Source organism: Cheilinus undulatus, linkage group 24 (assembly GCF_018320785.1).
Source record: "Cheilinus undulatus linkage group 24, ASM1832078v1, whole genome shotgun sequence".
In the NCBI taxonomy this organism is placed as follows: Eukaryota; Metazoa; Chordata; class Actinopteri; order Labriformes; family Labridae; genus Cheilinus; species Cheilinus undulatus.
Genome location: NC_054888.1, coordinates 8,382,883 through 8,396,990, shown reverse-complemented (window position 1 = coordinate 8,396,990; position 14,108 = coordinate 8,382,883). Strand labels below are relative to the sequence as shown.

Genomic DNA, 14,108 nt, shown 5'->3' with positions numbered 1-14,108 from the left:
TTCAGAGAGAGAGGCTTCAGAGGAAAGTCAGAGCAGCGCAGCAGGACTGGAGCATGGCTGGAATTCTAGGAACAGAAGGGGAAAGAGAAAAGATTCCAGATGTAAGGAAAGCATTCAGCTTTCTGAAAGAGACCCAATGGATGGGTAGAATCTAAAGGTGGGGATTGGACGCTTACACACTCTTGTACAGTAGGTGGCGGTATGCACCTGAAAGTTGTTTGCGATCCGCCATAAAACGAAAGAAGAAGAAGAAGAAGAACTTAGACGTTGCTCCCGCTAGCAGTGCTCCGTTGTATTTCTGGGCGTCTTCTCAACGGTTATTGAATTAACAGCGATGTCTGCAGGGGATGGTTTGAGAGAATTGATCACAGAGAGACTAACGGCTGCTGCTGAAGACATATTTGAGCTGGTTAAAACTACTATCGTCGAGTACAAGGAGGAGCTCGAGCGTCAGCGGAAACTGCAGAATATCTTCTTGAACCCTAAAGTCTACCTACACAGAATAGGCAAGAAATACTGCAGACTTTAACGGCGTGGAAATGCATTTTAAAGAAATTTTAAACTCCTTATCGTTTATCCATACATTTATTTTAACCCTCCTTAATGGCTTAGTATAATATTCCCACTCTGGTGTTGTATAGAAGGTGCCGATTGGAAACAAAGAAAAGGCTACAGGCTTGAAATAAACCGCAGAAATATAAAACAGCACCTGAATGTAAGATGTTCTACTTCTTAGCTTAAATTTCAGTGCAAACTTCAGGTATCTTTCCTGAAGTGAACGAGCTGAAGGTCTGAAAAAGGGAATCATCCTTGAAATGTTGCTGTGACGAAATACTGAGTGATATAAAAAAAATAATCTTACTGACAAAAGCCTAATGTCTTGGTAATATTTAAAGGTTGAATCGAGTTTCTAAGTGGAAATATGAATGAGTTGTGCAAATTTGAGTGAGTGTGCTATTTTTTTAAAGTTCTACCCACAACTTTTAATTGTCCCAACTTTTATGGAATCCTTAACTATCTCTGAACGTTTGAATGACATAGATGAATAAAGTCATTCAAATAATGTTCCACTTTGGCTTTATACTTTTACATTTGAATGTGTGAATTTTAAAGAAAGCCAGCATTCCTTTTCTTTTGTGTTCTTCCAGATGTGCCACAGCAACTTGTGTGTAAGGAAGAGGAGGTTCTACTCAGCAAGCAGCTCTGTAACCAGGATAGAAACTCCAGTCCACACCAAGAGGAGGCAGAGCCTCCATGGATTAAAGAGGAACCAGAGGAACCCTGCAGCATTCAGGAGGGAAAGCAGCGAGTCTTCAATGCAAGACTAGAAGGTCTGACATTTGGCTGTTGTATTTTTAAAGTAATCAAAAGAGGTTGCAGGCTGTAAAATTTTCTAATCAGAATGAACAAGTCGGATATGAATCCTGACATGTTTTTATACTCAGATCTGAATGTAAGAGGTTCTACTTTTTAGCTTTAACTGCAGTGAAACACTTCTACATACATACTTCTTGACTGTGGTGTAGCTACTATCAGGCTGCTCATAGGGACTGATATTTGACATTTTGCTGATTATCACTGATATGATTAATTAGTTGAAAGTCTCTACTTTGACTCCTCTGCATGTGTTTCCTCTCCTCGAGCTCAGTTCTCATTCACTCACTCTTGTGTGTAAGGAAGAGGAGGTTCTACTTAGCAAGCAGCTCTGTAACCAGGACAGAAACTCCAGTCCACACCAAGAAGAGGCAGAGCCACCATGGATTAAAGAGGAACCAGAGGAACCTTGCAGCATTCAGGAGGGAGAGCAGCTTGAACTGAAGGAGGAGACTGACTCGTTCATGACTCCTACTTATGATGGAAGAAACCACAGTGAACCAGAACTACATGAACACCAGCTCCTTCCTGACAGTACTCATGTTGCTGAGGATCAAGATCCTGCAGGAAGCAAGGACAAGGACTCAGAATCAAGTAGAAAATCAGAGTCAAACATTCCTGACAAATCCATCACAGCAGTCACAACACTGACGTGTCAGAGAATCAATGTAATCCTCTTCAAGATAAGCCATCTTTTAAATGTGATGTTTGTGGTGAAAGTTTTAACAAGTTAGCTTTACAGTCACATCAGCGTGTCCACAGTGGTAAAGAAACACATTCTTGCAAGTTTTGTGGGAAAATGTTCAGTTGGAATCAGGGTCCAAAACTAACACTCGCCACTAGCCAGTTACGGGTAGATTTTGTCTCTGGCTGGTAAATTGTTAAGACCACTCGCCGCTCTGGCGTTATTTTTCTTACCAGCGAAAAATTCCTTTTTTTTGTTACTGGAGAACGATGCTGGTATCAACTGGTTTCCTGGCAGAGTAATATGTATTTCAGGCTGAGACGATCTTTGGTCACATAAGTGCATCAGTCATGACGTCATTCACAGTGCGCTGAGGTGGAAAGGCGGTTGTACCTGTACCTCCTTGCAGTTTTGCCAACTTAGCGACTTTGTTGTTATATTTAGCGAGTTTTCTGACCCCTCTAGTGATTCTTTAAAAAAAAGCGACTAGCGACAAATCTAGCGACTTTTTCTGGTGTTACTGGAGACTTTTGGAGACTGACATGAAAGCACGTATCGTTGTAGCACCTCTCAGCGAGCAGCTGGTGCTGCTGTGGGCCCCACCCCGTCCCAAAGCACTGACAGGCAGCCCACTTCTCGTGCAGAAATCCTTCTCAGCTGCGGTCAGAGCAGGAGATACTCACGCCTCCATGTCCAAACTACAGTTTAACCGCGCTATGAAGGCGCCGTGATAGTTTTTTCTATTGTCTCTTTTTGGTCCATTTAGATTGTTAATGAAGAATGTATACAAAAAAATTAATTGATTTGTTGTAGGCTCTTAAGTGGACCATAAGGTTTTAAACTAAACCAAATGTAAGAAAACTAAACTTCTAAGAAAAATAGAAAAATAAATGATGAACCAGAAATAAACTTTAAAGTAATTCTGCCATAGTGTCTCTTGAGTCATTTTGCCTAGCCCAGATAAAGGAGGTTGGAATTGTGACGTTACTAAAACAAGAATCAACAGAAGCAAGTTCATTTGTAGTTCTGCACATAAGGGTATTTTTACTCGCTTTTTGTCTCTCTCATGATGTTTTTCCTCTCTCCTACAGTGTCCTTTACAATTAAATCCATCCAATTTAACTGCAGTGACAATTATGCAAATTATGCAATGACGTCATTTACCAACTTCTGGTTTTAGCACAGCCGAAAGTGACTTACCTTACTGAGGAGTTGGCAACACTGCCTCCTTGCTCGTAGATGAAGAAGTAGTAAGAAAGAAGAAGAAGAAGAAGTAGGAAAAAAGTATCGTGGCGATGCTGGCCAGGTATTGTGGAGCCTCCCGCAAAAAAACCCCAAAAAACTAAACCAAAAGAACCTGCTGAGGCTGAGATTTTAACGACCGGCCACCAAAAGACGGAGGTTAATGTTGCTGCTGCTCCCGACGCCAATGCCAACCCCCAGTCTCATTATTTTCTCTCAAGTCAAGTCGTTGAATACTTTGTCCACCACTGGTCAGACATTCATGTTTATTTAGGGCTGTTGCTGTCTGGGTGAGCTAAAATCCTATGTCTCAACTGTCCAAAGGAGACTGAAGTAGTGATTCAGGTAAAATTCCTTAATAAAAGATTCTTGTTGCACTGTAGTAAAAATATTACAGAATTTATTAACCCAAATATTACACTTAACTTTTGAAACAGTTATTTATATTTTAGCACACATTATTGCAAGTATTAGTGCATACTATTAAAATATTGATTGAGAATCACATAAAAGACCCAAATGACATGTTAAATAATACTGATAGCAAATTACAACACTTAAAAGCAATTTTTATTTGGTTGGCTGGTAACATATCTACCTGGGTGGTAAAAAAAATTAACTTACCAGCCAGCCTGGCATATTTGCTGAGATTAGAGGGTTTTTTTTCTCTAACGAAAATTACTCTAATTACTACGATAAGCTTATTGTATTTACAGAGTGTCTCTGGTTCTTAAATAATATAGAAAGTTGCTGAATCAATTTAGCAAAAAGAAAGATTTGACAAATTGATCAAAAGTCTTCAGTGCAAGACTAGAAGGTCTGACATTTGGCTGTTGTATTTTTAAAGTAATCAAAAGAGGTTGCAGGCTGTAAAATTTTCTAATCAGAATGAACAAGTAGGAGAAGAATCCCGTTTTTATTGTTCAGATCCAAATGTAAGAGGTTCTACTTTTTAGCTTTAACTGCAGTGCTAAACTTGTAGACTGTGGTGTAGCTACTGAACATAGGGACTGATATTTGACATTTCCCTGATTATCACTGATAGGATTAATTAATAAAAAGTTGCTACTTTGACTCCTCTGCATGTATTTCCTCTCCTCAAGCTCAGTTCTCGTTCACTCACTCTATGTCCCGCCCTCAACACCATCTGATTGGCGTTGACATCAACCCCCCTTCACCGTCTCGCAACCCCCCTGGGGGTCCTGACCCCCACTTTGGGAACCACAAAACTAGACTATATAAGTTGTAACAAAAACTGAACTCAAAAGATGAATTAAAAACATCCCAACTTCACTTTAAAGTGGCATTCCTTTTCTTCTGTGTTGTTCCAGATGAGCCGCAGCAACTTGTGTGTGAAGAAGAGGAGGCTCTGTCTGACCAGGAGAAGAGCTCCAGTCCGGACCAAGACGAGGCAGAACTTCCACGGATGAAAGAGGAATCAGAGGAACCCTGCAGCGTTCAGGAAGGAGAGCAGCTTGAACTGAAGGAGGAGACTGACGCATTCATGTTGACTCCTGCTCATGAGGAAAGAGACCACAGTGAACCAGAACTGCATGAACACCAACTCCTTTCTCAAAACTCAAATGTTGCTGAGGATAAAGATCCTGCAGGAAGCAAGGACAGGGGCTCAGAATCAATTAGAAATTCAGAGCCAAACCCACCCAACAAAATCTATCAAAGCAGGCACAACACGGACGTGTCAGAGAATCAATGTGGTCCTCTTCAAGATAAGCCATCTTTTAAATGTGGCATTTGTGGTGAGTGTTTTAAGAACAAGTTAGCTTTACAGACACATCAGCGTGTCCACAGTGGTAAAGAAACACATTCTTGCAAGATTTGTGGGAAAATGTTCATTTGGAAGTCTTTATTAAGAGCTCATGTAAGAAGTCACACAGGGGAAAAGCCTTTTACTTGCACAACTTGTGGAAAAGCATTCGTTCAGAAGTCACACTTGAAAAATCACAACATGATACACACAGGTGAGAAGCCTTTTACCTGTACAACATGCGGCAAATCTTTCACACTACAAAAATGTCTGAAATTCCACATACGTACACACACAGGCGAGAAGCCTTTCACTTGTACAACATGCGGCAAATCTTTCACACAACAAAAATGTCTGAAAGTCCACATACCTAAACACACAGGTGAGAAGCCTTTTACTTGTACAACATGCGGCAGATCTTTTGCACAACAAAACCTTTTGAGAATCCATATACGTATTCACACAGGTGAGAGGCCTTTCACTTGTACAACATGTGGCAAGTCTTTCACACAACAAAAATATTTGACTGTCCACATGCGTATACACACAGGTGAGAAACCTTACTCCTGCAGAACATGTGGAAAAGGATTCTGTCACCTAAAAAGTCTGAACAATCACAACAAAATTCATACAGATGACAGGCTGTTTAGTTTCAATACATGTGGCAATACTTGTAGAAACAGTAGTGAGCTGAAAAAACATGTAGAAAAGGTCCACTTAGGTAAGTGGCCTCACTCATGCAGCACCTGTGGAAAAGGATTCTATTTAAAGGCAGAGTTAACAAAGCATATGCAAAGTCATTAATGTAAAAAGTGATACTCCTGTGGTACCTGTGGGGCTTTATACACATTTAACGAAAATTTTATTGGGCACACAGAATCGAAAAGGTGTTTGATGAGGGCTACAGGAAAATCTCCAGTTATTTGACTGAATTAGCAATCGTGCGTAAATGTGAATGCAGTAGGGATTGTTTGCTAGCCACCATTTAATAACGAGGAGAGATGGGAGGAGTTGATTTTCATCTTCAATTTAAGAAAGAATCTTGATTTTCATTGTATTAAATGCTATCGTTTGTGTGAGTTGTACATGTGTAATCCAATCTGTATTGACCAATGGCCTTTTAGCAGTATTTGGTGTACACAGTTGTGTCAACAACAACAAAACAAGCAGAATGAAGTCTGCACTGACAAACCGGCTCACCTTGACTGTAGTCCTATGATTTTTTCTTCCCCATCAGAGTACAACCATCATATAGATTAAATATTTGAATTCGTACCACAGATGTGTTTAACAATGTGTCTAAGTAAGTGTTTTAATTTAGTTCCTACATTATGTCAAATATTTACAGCAGTTTTCAGTTCACATTTTTATAAATGGTCAGGATGGTTTGTTTTAAGGTGTTTGTGGTAACTGCTACTGGGAGCTGCCTTTCTTAATGTTTTGCGTTGTTTACTTGCAGTGTTTAGTTATGATGTGCAAAGATATTACACCCCCCTGCCAAAAAACAAACAAAAAAAAAAAACAAACAAAAAAATCCAACCCTGTAACGCTGTAGCACCACATTGTGGAGAGTTACCCTGGAAAGCCACTTTGAACCACTTTTCTCCCTCATTAAGGGAGATTCATCCATGAAACCAAAAATGCTGGATTCCTGGATATCTGTTGTGTTACTGTTTTTATTTAGAGCCACTAAGCAGTGAAATCAACATATTGTTAAAGTTCAAGAAACTATAAAGGTTTAACATACTGTAAGTCTGACTTTGCATTCATGTTTTGGGTTTTTTATGTAAGTTTTTTTTTTTATTTTGCTGTTGCAACTGTGTGTAATATTTTGGCCAGTTCTCCAAAACATTGGACTAACTTGGATTGATAATGTCCATGTTCATGGGAAAATAAGGTTGATGCCATGAGTATAAAAGCTCTTATTATGTATGTGATATATACATGGGGGTTGTTTTCACAAACAGAATGTATTAATATGGTAATATAAGTTAAAAAGGGAGATATGGTGATAAACAGAATTATGTTGTTAACAACAGTATTATCTTTAGGATTTAAATAGATTTATTTTATAAATTTTCTGCAGTCCTTGCCCCCATACACACTTACACTTGAGTATACTGTTCTCTTATTGTGTTACTATACATGGACTGAATTCTATTAACTGTAACACAAAAATAAGCTCATGACAAATGGATGGTATCATGAGTACTGACTAGACTTCGAAAGTTTTATTTTTAAGTAAAACATATTTCCTGTGTTACTTTGGGAAAAGAAGAAGGTAGTGAGTTAGTGTAATTTAATTCTGGGCCGAAGAGACGTCAGTAGTAGAAGTTTCCCCCTCGTAATAGTATGTAGGAGCAAAGTTGTTGAGTGGAAAGCGGAACTTTCGAGCCCCCAGTGTATGAACCAGGTCGGCACTTCATGCTGCGACACACAGCAGAAGTAAACAAACGCAAGCCCGCGAGTTTCGCTGAGCCTCTGTTACCGCTAGCAGTACTAGATTGTATTGTTGGGCGTCTTTTCAACGGTTATTGAGTCAGCAACGATGTCTGAAGGGGATAGTTTGAGAGAACTGATCACAGAGAGACTAACGGCTGCTGCTGAAGACATATTTGAGCTGGTTAAAACTACTATCGTCGAGTACAAGGAGGAGCTCGAGCATCAACGGAAACTGCTGGAAATATTCTTGAACCCCGAAGTCTACTTACACCGAATAGGTAAGAAATACTGTAGACTGTGAAAATGCATTTTAAAGAAGTTTTAAAATCCTTATTGTCTATCCATACATTTTTTAACCCTACCCCTGAATGGCGTTGTGTAACATTCCCACTCCGGTGTTGTACGGAAGGTGCCGAGTGGAAACAAAGGAAAGGCCCAAAAAGTTTTTGCAAAGGTATGAAATAGCACTGAGTAATATTGACAGCTTAAAAAAAAATCAAATTAAACTGGATCAAAATAGAAATTTCAACTGAAATTGCGTGGGGATGCTGAGAGCTGACATCATGAAAGAACTGCTGAAAATATCCAAAAAGCACGAAAAATAGCGTAAAAATAGTATACGTCATAAAAGTAGCCGAAAATGGCACTTAGTGGCTAAAATGGATTTTAAGAAATAGCTGAAAAAAAAGCTGAAAATAGCTGTAATGGCATTTAATGGCTGAAAAAGCATAGAAATAGCTGAAGATAGTAGTGTTACTTTGTTTTAATACTGCGTTTATGTATGTATTTGTTTGTTTTTTTATGGACTTCTATGTCTGCCAATAAAGATGATGGTGATGATGATGATAAAATAAAAGCTGAAGAGTGTAATTCCTCATTTGTGAAGAATGTGAAATCATTGCTCAAAATACAGAATTTAGTTAATCAAACAGTTGAACACTGCCTTCTTGACAGAGTAGCCTCTTGGGTCTAAAGGCTGAAGGTGTGTGAGATAGCGCTAAAGATGGTGGAGATATTGTTCACAGCAGTGTTACCTAACCCTGCTCAACCAAAGAGCCAAATTGTTGAAAAATACCTTTGAAAGAGTCACAATCTGAGCAGTGAAGCAAAAACAGCTTGAAGTATAACAATACGTTCAAGGTGGTAAAAATGGTCAAAATGAAACAAAAATGGGTGAGAATGGGAAAGAAAAGTGGAAAAGGGGTCAGAAGATCCGACTTTAAAGCAAAATATTTAGTATCTTTAGATTCAGTTTCCTGATCTGATACCCATATTTGCTTATATTAGAGTTTGTTTGTTTTTCTCTAACAATAACAATCCAGGTGTCCACAGGTCTAAAGAAATAGTAACAGTTGACAAATGAATTCAGCCAAAATTATGGCTTTTAAACTTATTTGAAGGTCTTAAATGCAAAACTAGGAAGTCTTAAATTTGGCTTTTATATTTTAATTGTAAAATGCTAAAAATTTAAAATGCTTTAAAAAAAAGAGTTAACAAGCTCGATAAGAATCTGTCTGTTTAGGTTCTCAGTCATCCAGGTCATGGTTATCCAAGGTTGATCAAGTGGCTGAAGAGAGAAGCTGAAGAAAATAAACATTTACCGGGCTATACAGTATCGCTGCAAGGTATTTTAAAACACATTTTTACAAGCTCTTCAACGTGCATGCATACGCACAACGAGTGGAGCGCACACCTCTGCAGCGCTTCATCTAATCCTTCATCAAAATGCTTCGAGTCTAAAATAAAACAGGTTTATAAAGAGACATTTACAAGAGCAAACATGCTAACGGCTCCGTTAGCAATAAGTTACGTACCACAACGCGAACTAACATGCTTGGATCGAGTAATTAAAGTAAGTAAACATTGTTCGTTTGTCAGCTCCACTTCTTGCACATTTTATTTTGTAATTGATAAGTTTTAGAAGTAATTTTAACCGACAAACAGCGCGGACAGCTGCGTTTGTGTTCCGATATGCATGACGTAAGCTGTCAGACGAATGAATGGACTCAATCAATTTGATTTAGATAGTTGTTTACATACATATTAAACTGTACAGGAGGTTACAGTCATTAAAAGTCGCGAAAAACAGACTACAAATTACATACTGTGAGTACAGAAATTATTTTGAGTAGCAGTGTTGTACGTAACTTATTGCTAACGGAGCCATTAAAGTTAGATAAAGAATTGAATCGATATCAATAAAATCTTATCAATTCCCATCCCTAAACTTCAGTGCAAAGCTTGCTGGTACTTCTACATTAAATTGTAGACTTGGACTTGTACATGGGCCGATAGGTTTGCTGAGCAAGGATGGTGTGGCGTTCCCAGTATCCGAGCATGCAGTCTTTTGGTATTGGCATCGTAGGAAGCCAGCTGGGAAGATGGGGCCTGGTGCAGGCCTGGACGATTGCCAGCAGGTGGCCAGACTCATACAAGAAGTGTGGCAAAGTGCCAAACCAGCATATGCCGCCATACCAGGCCTCACCTGAGCCTCAGCTGTAATTCGCTGAGATTTCAGTTGAAGACGCACTCTTGAACTCCTGTCAGTGTTCCAAGTCTTTAACTGCTATCGTCAAACGAGTTGCAATGTGAGGCTGGAAATATGAAAAAGTTTTAAAGCTTTGAAGGCGTGTGCCAGTTTTAACATTCTACCCACTCGTTTTAAATTGTCCCAACTAAGGCTGGGCAATTAATCAAAGTGTAGATTAAATCACAATATGTGATGATGATAATAATGCTGCAATTTTCAAATCGCGGAGGGTGGAATACTTCTTTGACCTGAAATATGTTTTGAAAAACCAGTTTAATAAAAAATTTTTGAGGCAGAGGTGTTTTGCTCTACACATCATGGAAACATTCAAGTGCCAATATTTTCTAGAATAATTGACAAAAGTTCCTACTTTCCTTGTTTTTTTTTTTTATTTTTGTCTTTTTCAAAATAAGAAATCCATAAAATCATCAACCCATTCATTACATTATAGGATATATATATTAAATTTGCGATATAGGACAAAAAATTGCAATAACAGGGCTGTACGTTAACTTTTTGCCCATAGCGCTGTTATTTGGAAAGGACAAGGCTAATGAAATAAGCTAGTAGATACACGTTTTTAACATCGTCTAGCCTACGTGCCTTAAAATAAAACTTAGGGATATAGCATCGCTCCTCTTCAACATAATGACACCTGTACTGCGTCTGCCCTGAGCCTGCCCTGTCTGTTAGAGCTGCAGCAGGCCTCTCTCTTATCACGGAGCGTGGCTGCTTGCGCTCCAGAAGCACAGGATTGCGCATGACAAGAGGAAAAAACATTCCATTTGAGTCTAAAATATACCAGAAATTAGAAATAAATGGACTGGGCATGAAATTCAAATCTCAAATCAAAGTGGAATGAAGTTTTTGGGGCAACAAGTCAAACCTAAAGTCTTATCTGCACGTCTGGCATTCACACGTCTCTCTCATTTTGTCAGAGAACCTCTGCGATGAGGAGTGAAAACCTCTTAGCACAAACCCATTTTCTCGTAGCATTTGCAACATATATGTCGCACTGTACAGCCTTGAATAAGACTTTTTTGTTGGATTGATTTGAATTTGGGTGGGGAGGGGTTGCTTAGAAATTTTTAGATATTTTTGTAAAAATTTGAGAAATGTATTGTCACATTTTGAGGAATTCGACTAGATTTTTGGGGGGGGGGGGGGGTGCTTTGGAAATAAAAAGTATCATCTTAAAAATTTGATAAATTTATCTGTAAATTTTTGGGAATTTGATTTGAATTTCTTTGGAAATTGGTTTTGAAAATTTTAGGTATTTTTATGGAATTTCTGACATTTATTTGTAAATTTGGTGGAATTTGATTCAAATTTCTGGGGGAATTAGCTTTGAAACTTTTCAGTAATTTCATGAAAATTTGAGAACCTTATTTTTAAATTTCTAAGAGGTTGCTTTATTTAAGGGTTTATTTTTATTTTTTATTTTTGTATTTTTTATGAAAATTAAAGGAATTTATTTCTCAATTTTGGGGAATTTGATCAAAATTTGTTGGGGGCCGGGCAAAATAAATAATGTATTATTATTTTCTTAGAAATTTTGAACATTTATTTGTAAATTTTGGGCGATTCGATATAAATTTCTGGGGAAATAGCTTTGTGTGTTATAATATAGAATGGTTTATAAGATGAGGAACCTGAAGAATTATCACGTTAAATTGAAATTGCAATGTTAGGTGAAAAAATCACAATTAGATTATTTTCCCAAATTGTTCAGCCCTAGTCCCGACATTCTTGGAAATCCTGGGATATCTCAGAAAATTTGGATGACATAAATAAGAAAAGTAACTCTCATAAAGTTCTACTTTGGCTGAATAGTTTGACATTTAAATGGAACTATGTTAGAGAAAGCCAGCATTCCTTTTCTTTTGTGTTTTTCCAGATGTGCCACAGCAACTTTTGCGTAAGGAAGAGGAGGTTCTGCCTGACCAGCAGCTCTGTAACCAGGATAGAAACTCCAGTCCACACCAAGAGAAGGCAGAGCCTCCATGGATTAAAGAGGAACTAGAGGAGCCCTGCAGCATTCAGGAGGGAGAGCAGCTTGAACTGAAGGAGGAGACTGACACGTTGACTCCTGTTCATGAGGAAGGAGACCACAGTGAACCAGAACAGCAGGAACACCTGTTCACTCACAACTTCTGTGAGGCTGAGGATCAAGAATCAGCTAGAAACTCAGAGCCCAACCCTCTCAGTATAATTCACCAAAGCAGTCACATCTCTGACTTGTCAGGGAATCATGGTGATTCTTTCAAAAGTGACTCATGTGGGGAAGGTTTACAGACACATCAGCGTGTCCATCGTGATACAAAAAAATATTCTTGCAAGACATGTGGGAGAATGTTCAGTAGGAAGTCATCATTGATGGCTCATGTAAAATATCACATAGATGACAGCCTTTATTCTTGTAAAACATGTGGAACAGAATTCTCTTCCATGGACGAGCTAAAAAAGCACAATGTTGAGCACACAGGTGAAAAGCCTTTTTCTTGCACAGTATGCAGCAAATCTTTCAGACTTGAGAAAAACCTGAAAATCCACATGGGGACCCACACAGGAGAGTTGCGGTTATCCTGTAGCATCTGTGGAGAAAGCTTTTCTCAGTGGTCGTTCCTGTCCATGCACCTTCAAACCCACGACACTGAGAAGCCTTTTATGTGCAAAACGTGCAACAAATGTTTCATTTCTCAAAACGAACTGGAAATCCACATGAAAACCCACACAGCTGAGAAGCCTTACTCCTGCAGCACCTGTGGGAAAAGATTTTTCAATATTTCAGCCTTGAACCACCACAGTCGAAATCACACAAAGCCCTTTTCTTGCAGATTTTGTCAAAAAGGTTTCAGAGATAGATGGGGCCTGACAAAACACGAGAGAACACACACAGGTAAGAAGCCTTACTCATGTAGCACCTGTGGGGAAAGATTCTTTCTGTATTCAGCCTTTAAACAACACATTCGAAATCACACAAAGCAGTTTTCTTGCAGTTTTTGTCAAAAAGGTTTCAGAGATAGACATGACTTGACAAAACACGAGAGAACCCACACAGTTGAGAAGCCTTACTCTTGCAGCACCTGTGGGAAAAGATTCTTCAAGAATTCAGCCTTGAAACACCACAGTCGAAATCACACAAAGCCCGTTTCTTGCAGATTTTGTCAAAAAGGTTTCAGAGATAGATGGGGCTTGGCAAAACATGAGAGAATACATGCGGGAGAGAAGCCTTACTCCTGTAGCACCTGTGGAAAAATATTCTTTCAGTATTCAGCCTTGAAACAACACAGTCGAACTCACACAAAGCCGTTTTCTTGCAGTTTTTGTCGAAAAGGTTTCAGAGATAGACATGACTTGACAAAACACGAGAGAACACACACAGGTGAGAAGCCTTACTCCTGCAGCATCTGTGCGAAAAGCTTTTCACAGCAAACATATTTGAATGCTCACTTTAAAAGTCATACAACAGAAATGCAGTTTACCTGTGGAACTTGTGGCGAATCTTTCAGCAGTATGAGGGACCTGGAAAAGCATATGGAAATAATCCACATCAGTGCAACGCCTTATTCAGCAGCACCTGTGGACAGAGATTCTCTCGAAATTCAGAGTTAGCTAGGCACATTCATGCTCACACAAGTGAAATGTTCTGTGATCTATGTGGGGCTTCATTTGAATGTTTGCTTTGGAAAAAAAGTGTCAGGTGTTAACAGTTTCCATGAGAAAATCTTCCCCTGAAAAGCAATGATCTTGAGAGATCTGCAGAAAACATTCTTGTTATTTGACAGAGTAAGCAATTGTGGCTCAAACCTTTGTATTTCAGCCACGTCGCTGATGAAGAGATCTCTGGCTAACTAATAAAGTTGGTGCTTTAAAGAGAAAAACAGTCTCCTTTTGTGTATTTGATTTGGGTTTGGATGTTTTCATTGTCAGAACTACACTATTCACATTACTACACTAACCAGGACTGTAATGACAGTCTATTTAAATACATGTACTTTAATATGGAATGTGGGCTGTTGTTCCTCAACTATTCCACTTTCTAAACATGTCACTTACAGATGACTGGA

General features: G+C 38.8%; 2 protein-coding genes across 6 annotated transcripts; both read left to right on the top strand.

Annotated features, from left to right (window-relative positions):
* The first annotated feature begins 243 nt into the window (after positions 1-243).
* LOC121506283 (gastrula zinc finger protein XlCGF8.2DB-like) lies at positions 244-6,818 on the top strand. Of its 5 annotated transcripts, none has more exons than XM_041782011.1 (3): positions 244-506; positions 1,149-1,331; positions 4,633-6,818. In XM_041782011.1, exons 1-3 carry the CDS (start codon positions 335-337, stop codon positions 5,868-5,870), a joined length of 1,593 nt encoding a protein of 530 aa, XP_041637945.1. In that variant the 5' UTR covers positions 244-334; the 3' UTR covers positions 5,871-6,818. The 5 variants fall into 5 exon arrangements, with proteins under 5 accessions (XP_041637945.1, XP_041637949.1, XP_041637948.1 ...); XM_041782015.1 differs by lacking the exon at positions 4,633-6,818 and adding an exon at positions 1,677-2,871; XM_041782014.1 differs by lacking the exon at positions 4,633-6,818 and adding an exon at positions 1,649-2,871.
* Positions 6,819-7,429: 611 nt separating this feature from the next.
* On the top strand, positions 7,430-13,872 carry LOC121506336 (oocyte zinc finger protein XlCOF6-like). The gene is made up of 2 exons (XM_041782104.1): positions 7,430-7,786; positions 11,936-13,872. Exons 1-2 carry the CDS (start codon positions 7,615-7,617, stop codon positions 13,651-13,653), a joined length of 1,890 nt encoding a protein of 629 aa, XP_041638038.1. The 5' UTR covers positions 7,430-7,614; the 3' UTR covers positions 13,654-13,872.
* The last annotated feature ends 236 nt before the right edge of the window (positions 13,873-14,108 follow it).

Excerpts from the sequence above, each read along its gene's own strand:
- LOC121506283 (XM_041782011.1), top strand. The coding sequence starts at position 335 with ATGTCTGCAGGGGATGGTTTGAGAGAATTGATCACAGAGAGACTAACG. Across the intron at positions 507-1,148 it reads AGTCTACCTACACAGAATAG|ATGTGCCACAGCAACTTGTG; the intron begins GCAAGAAATACT and ends GTGTTCTTCCAG. Across the intron at positions 1,332-4,632 it reads CTTCAATGCAAGACTAGAAG|ATGAGCCGCAGCAACTTGTG; the intron begins GTCTGACATTTG and ends GTGTTGTTCCAG.
- LOC121506336 (XM_041782104.1), top strand. The coding sequence starts at position 7,615 with ATGTCTGAAGGGGATAGTTTGAGAGAACTGATCACAGAGAGACTAACG. Across the intron at positions 7,787-11,935 it reads AGTCTACTTACACCGAATAG|ATGTGCCACAGCAACTTTTG; the intron begins GTAAGAAATACT and ends GTGTTTTTCCAG.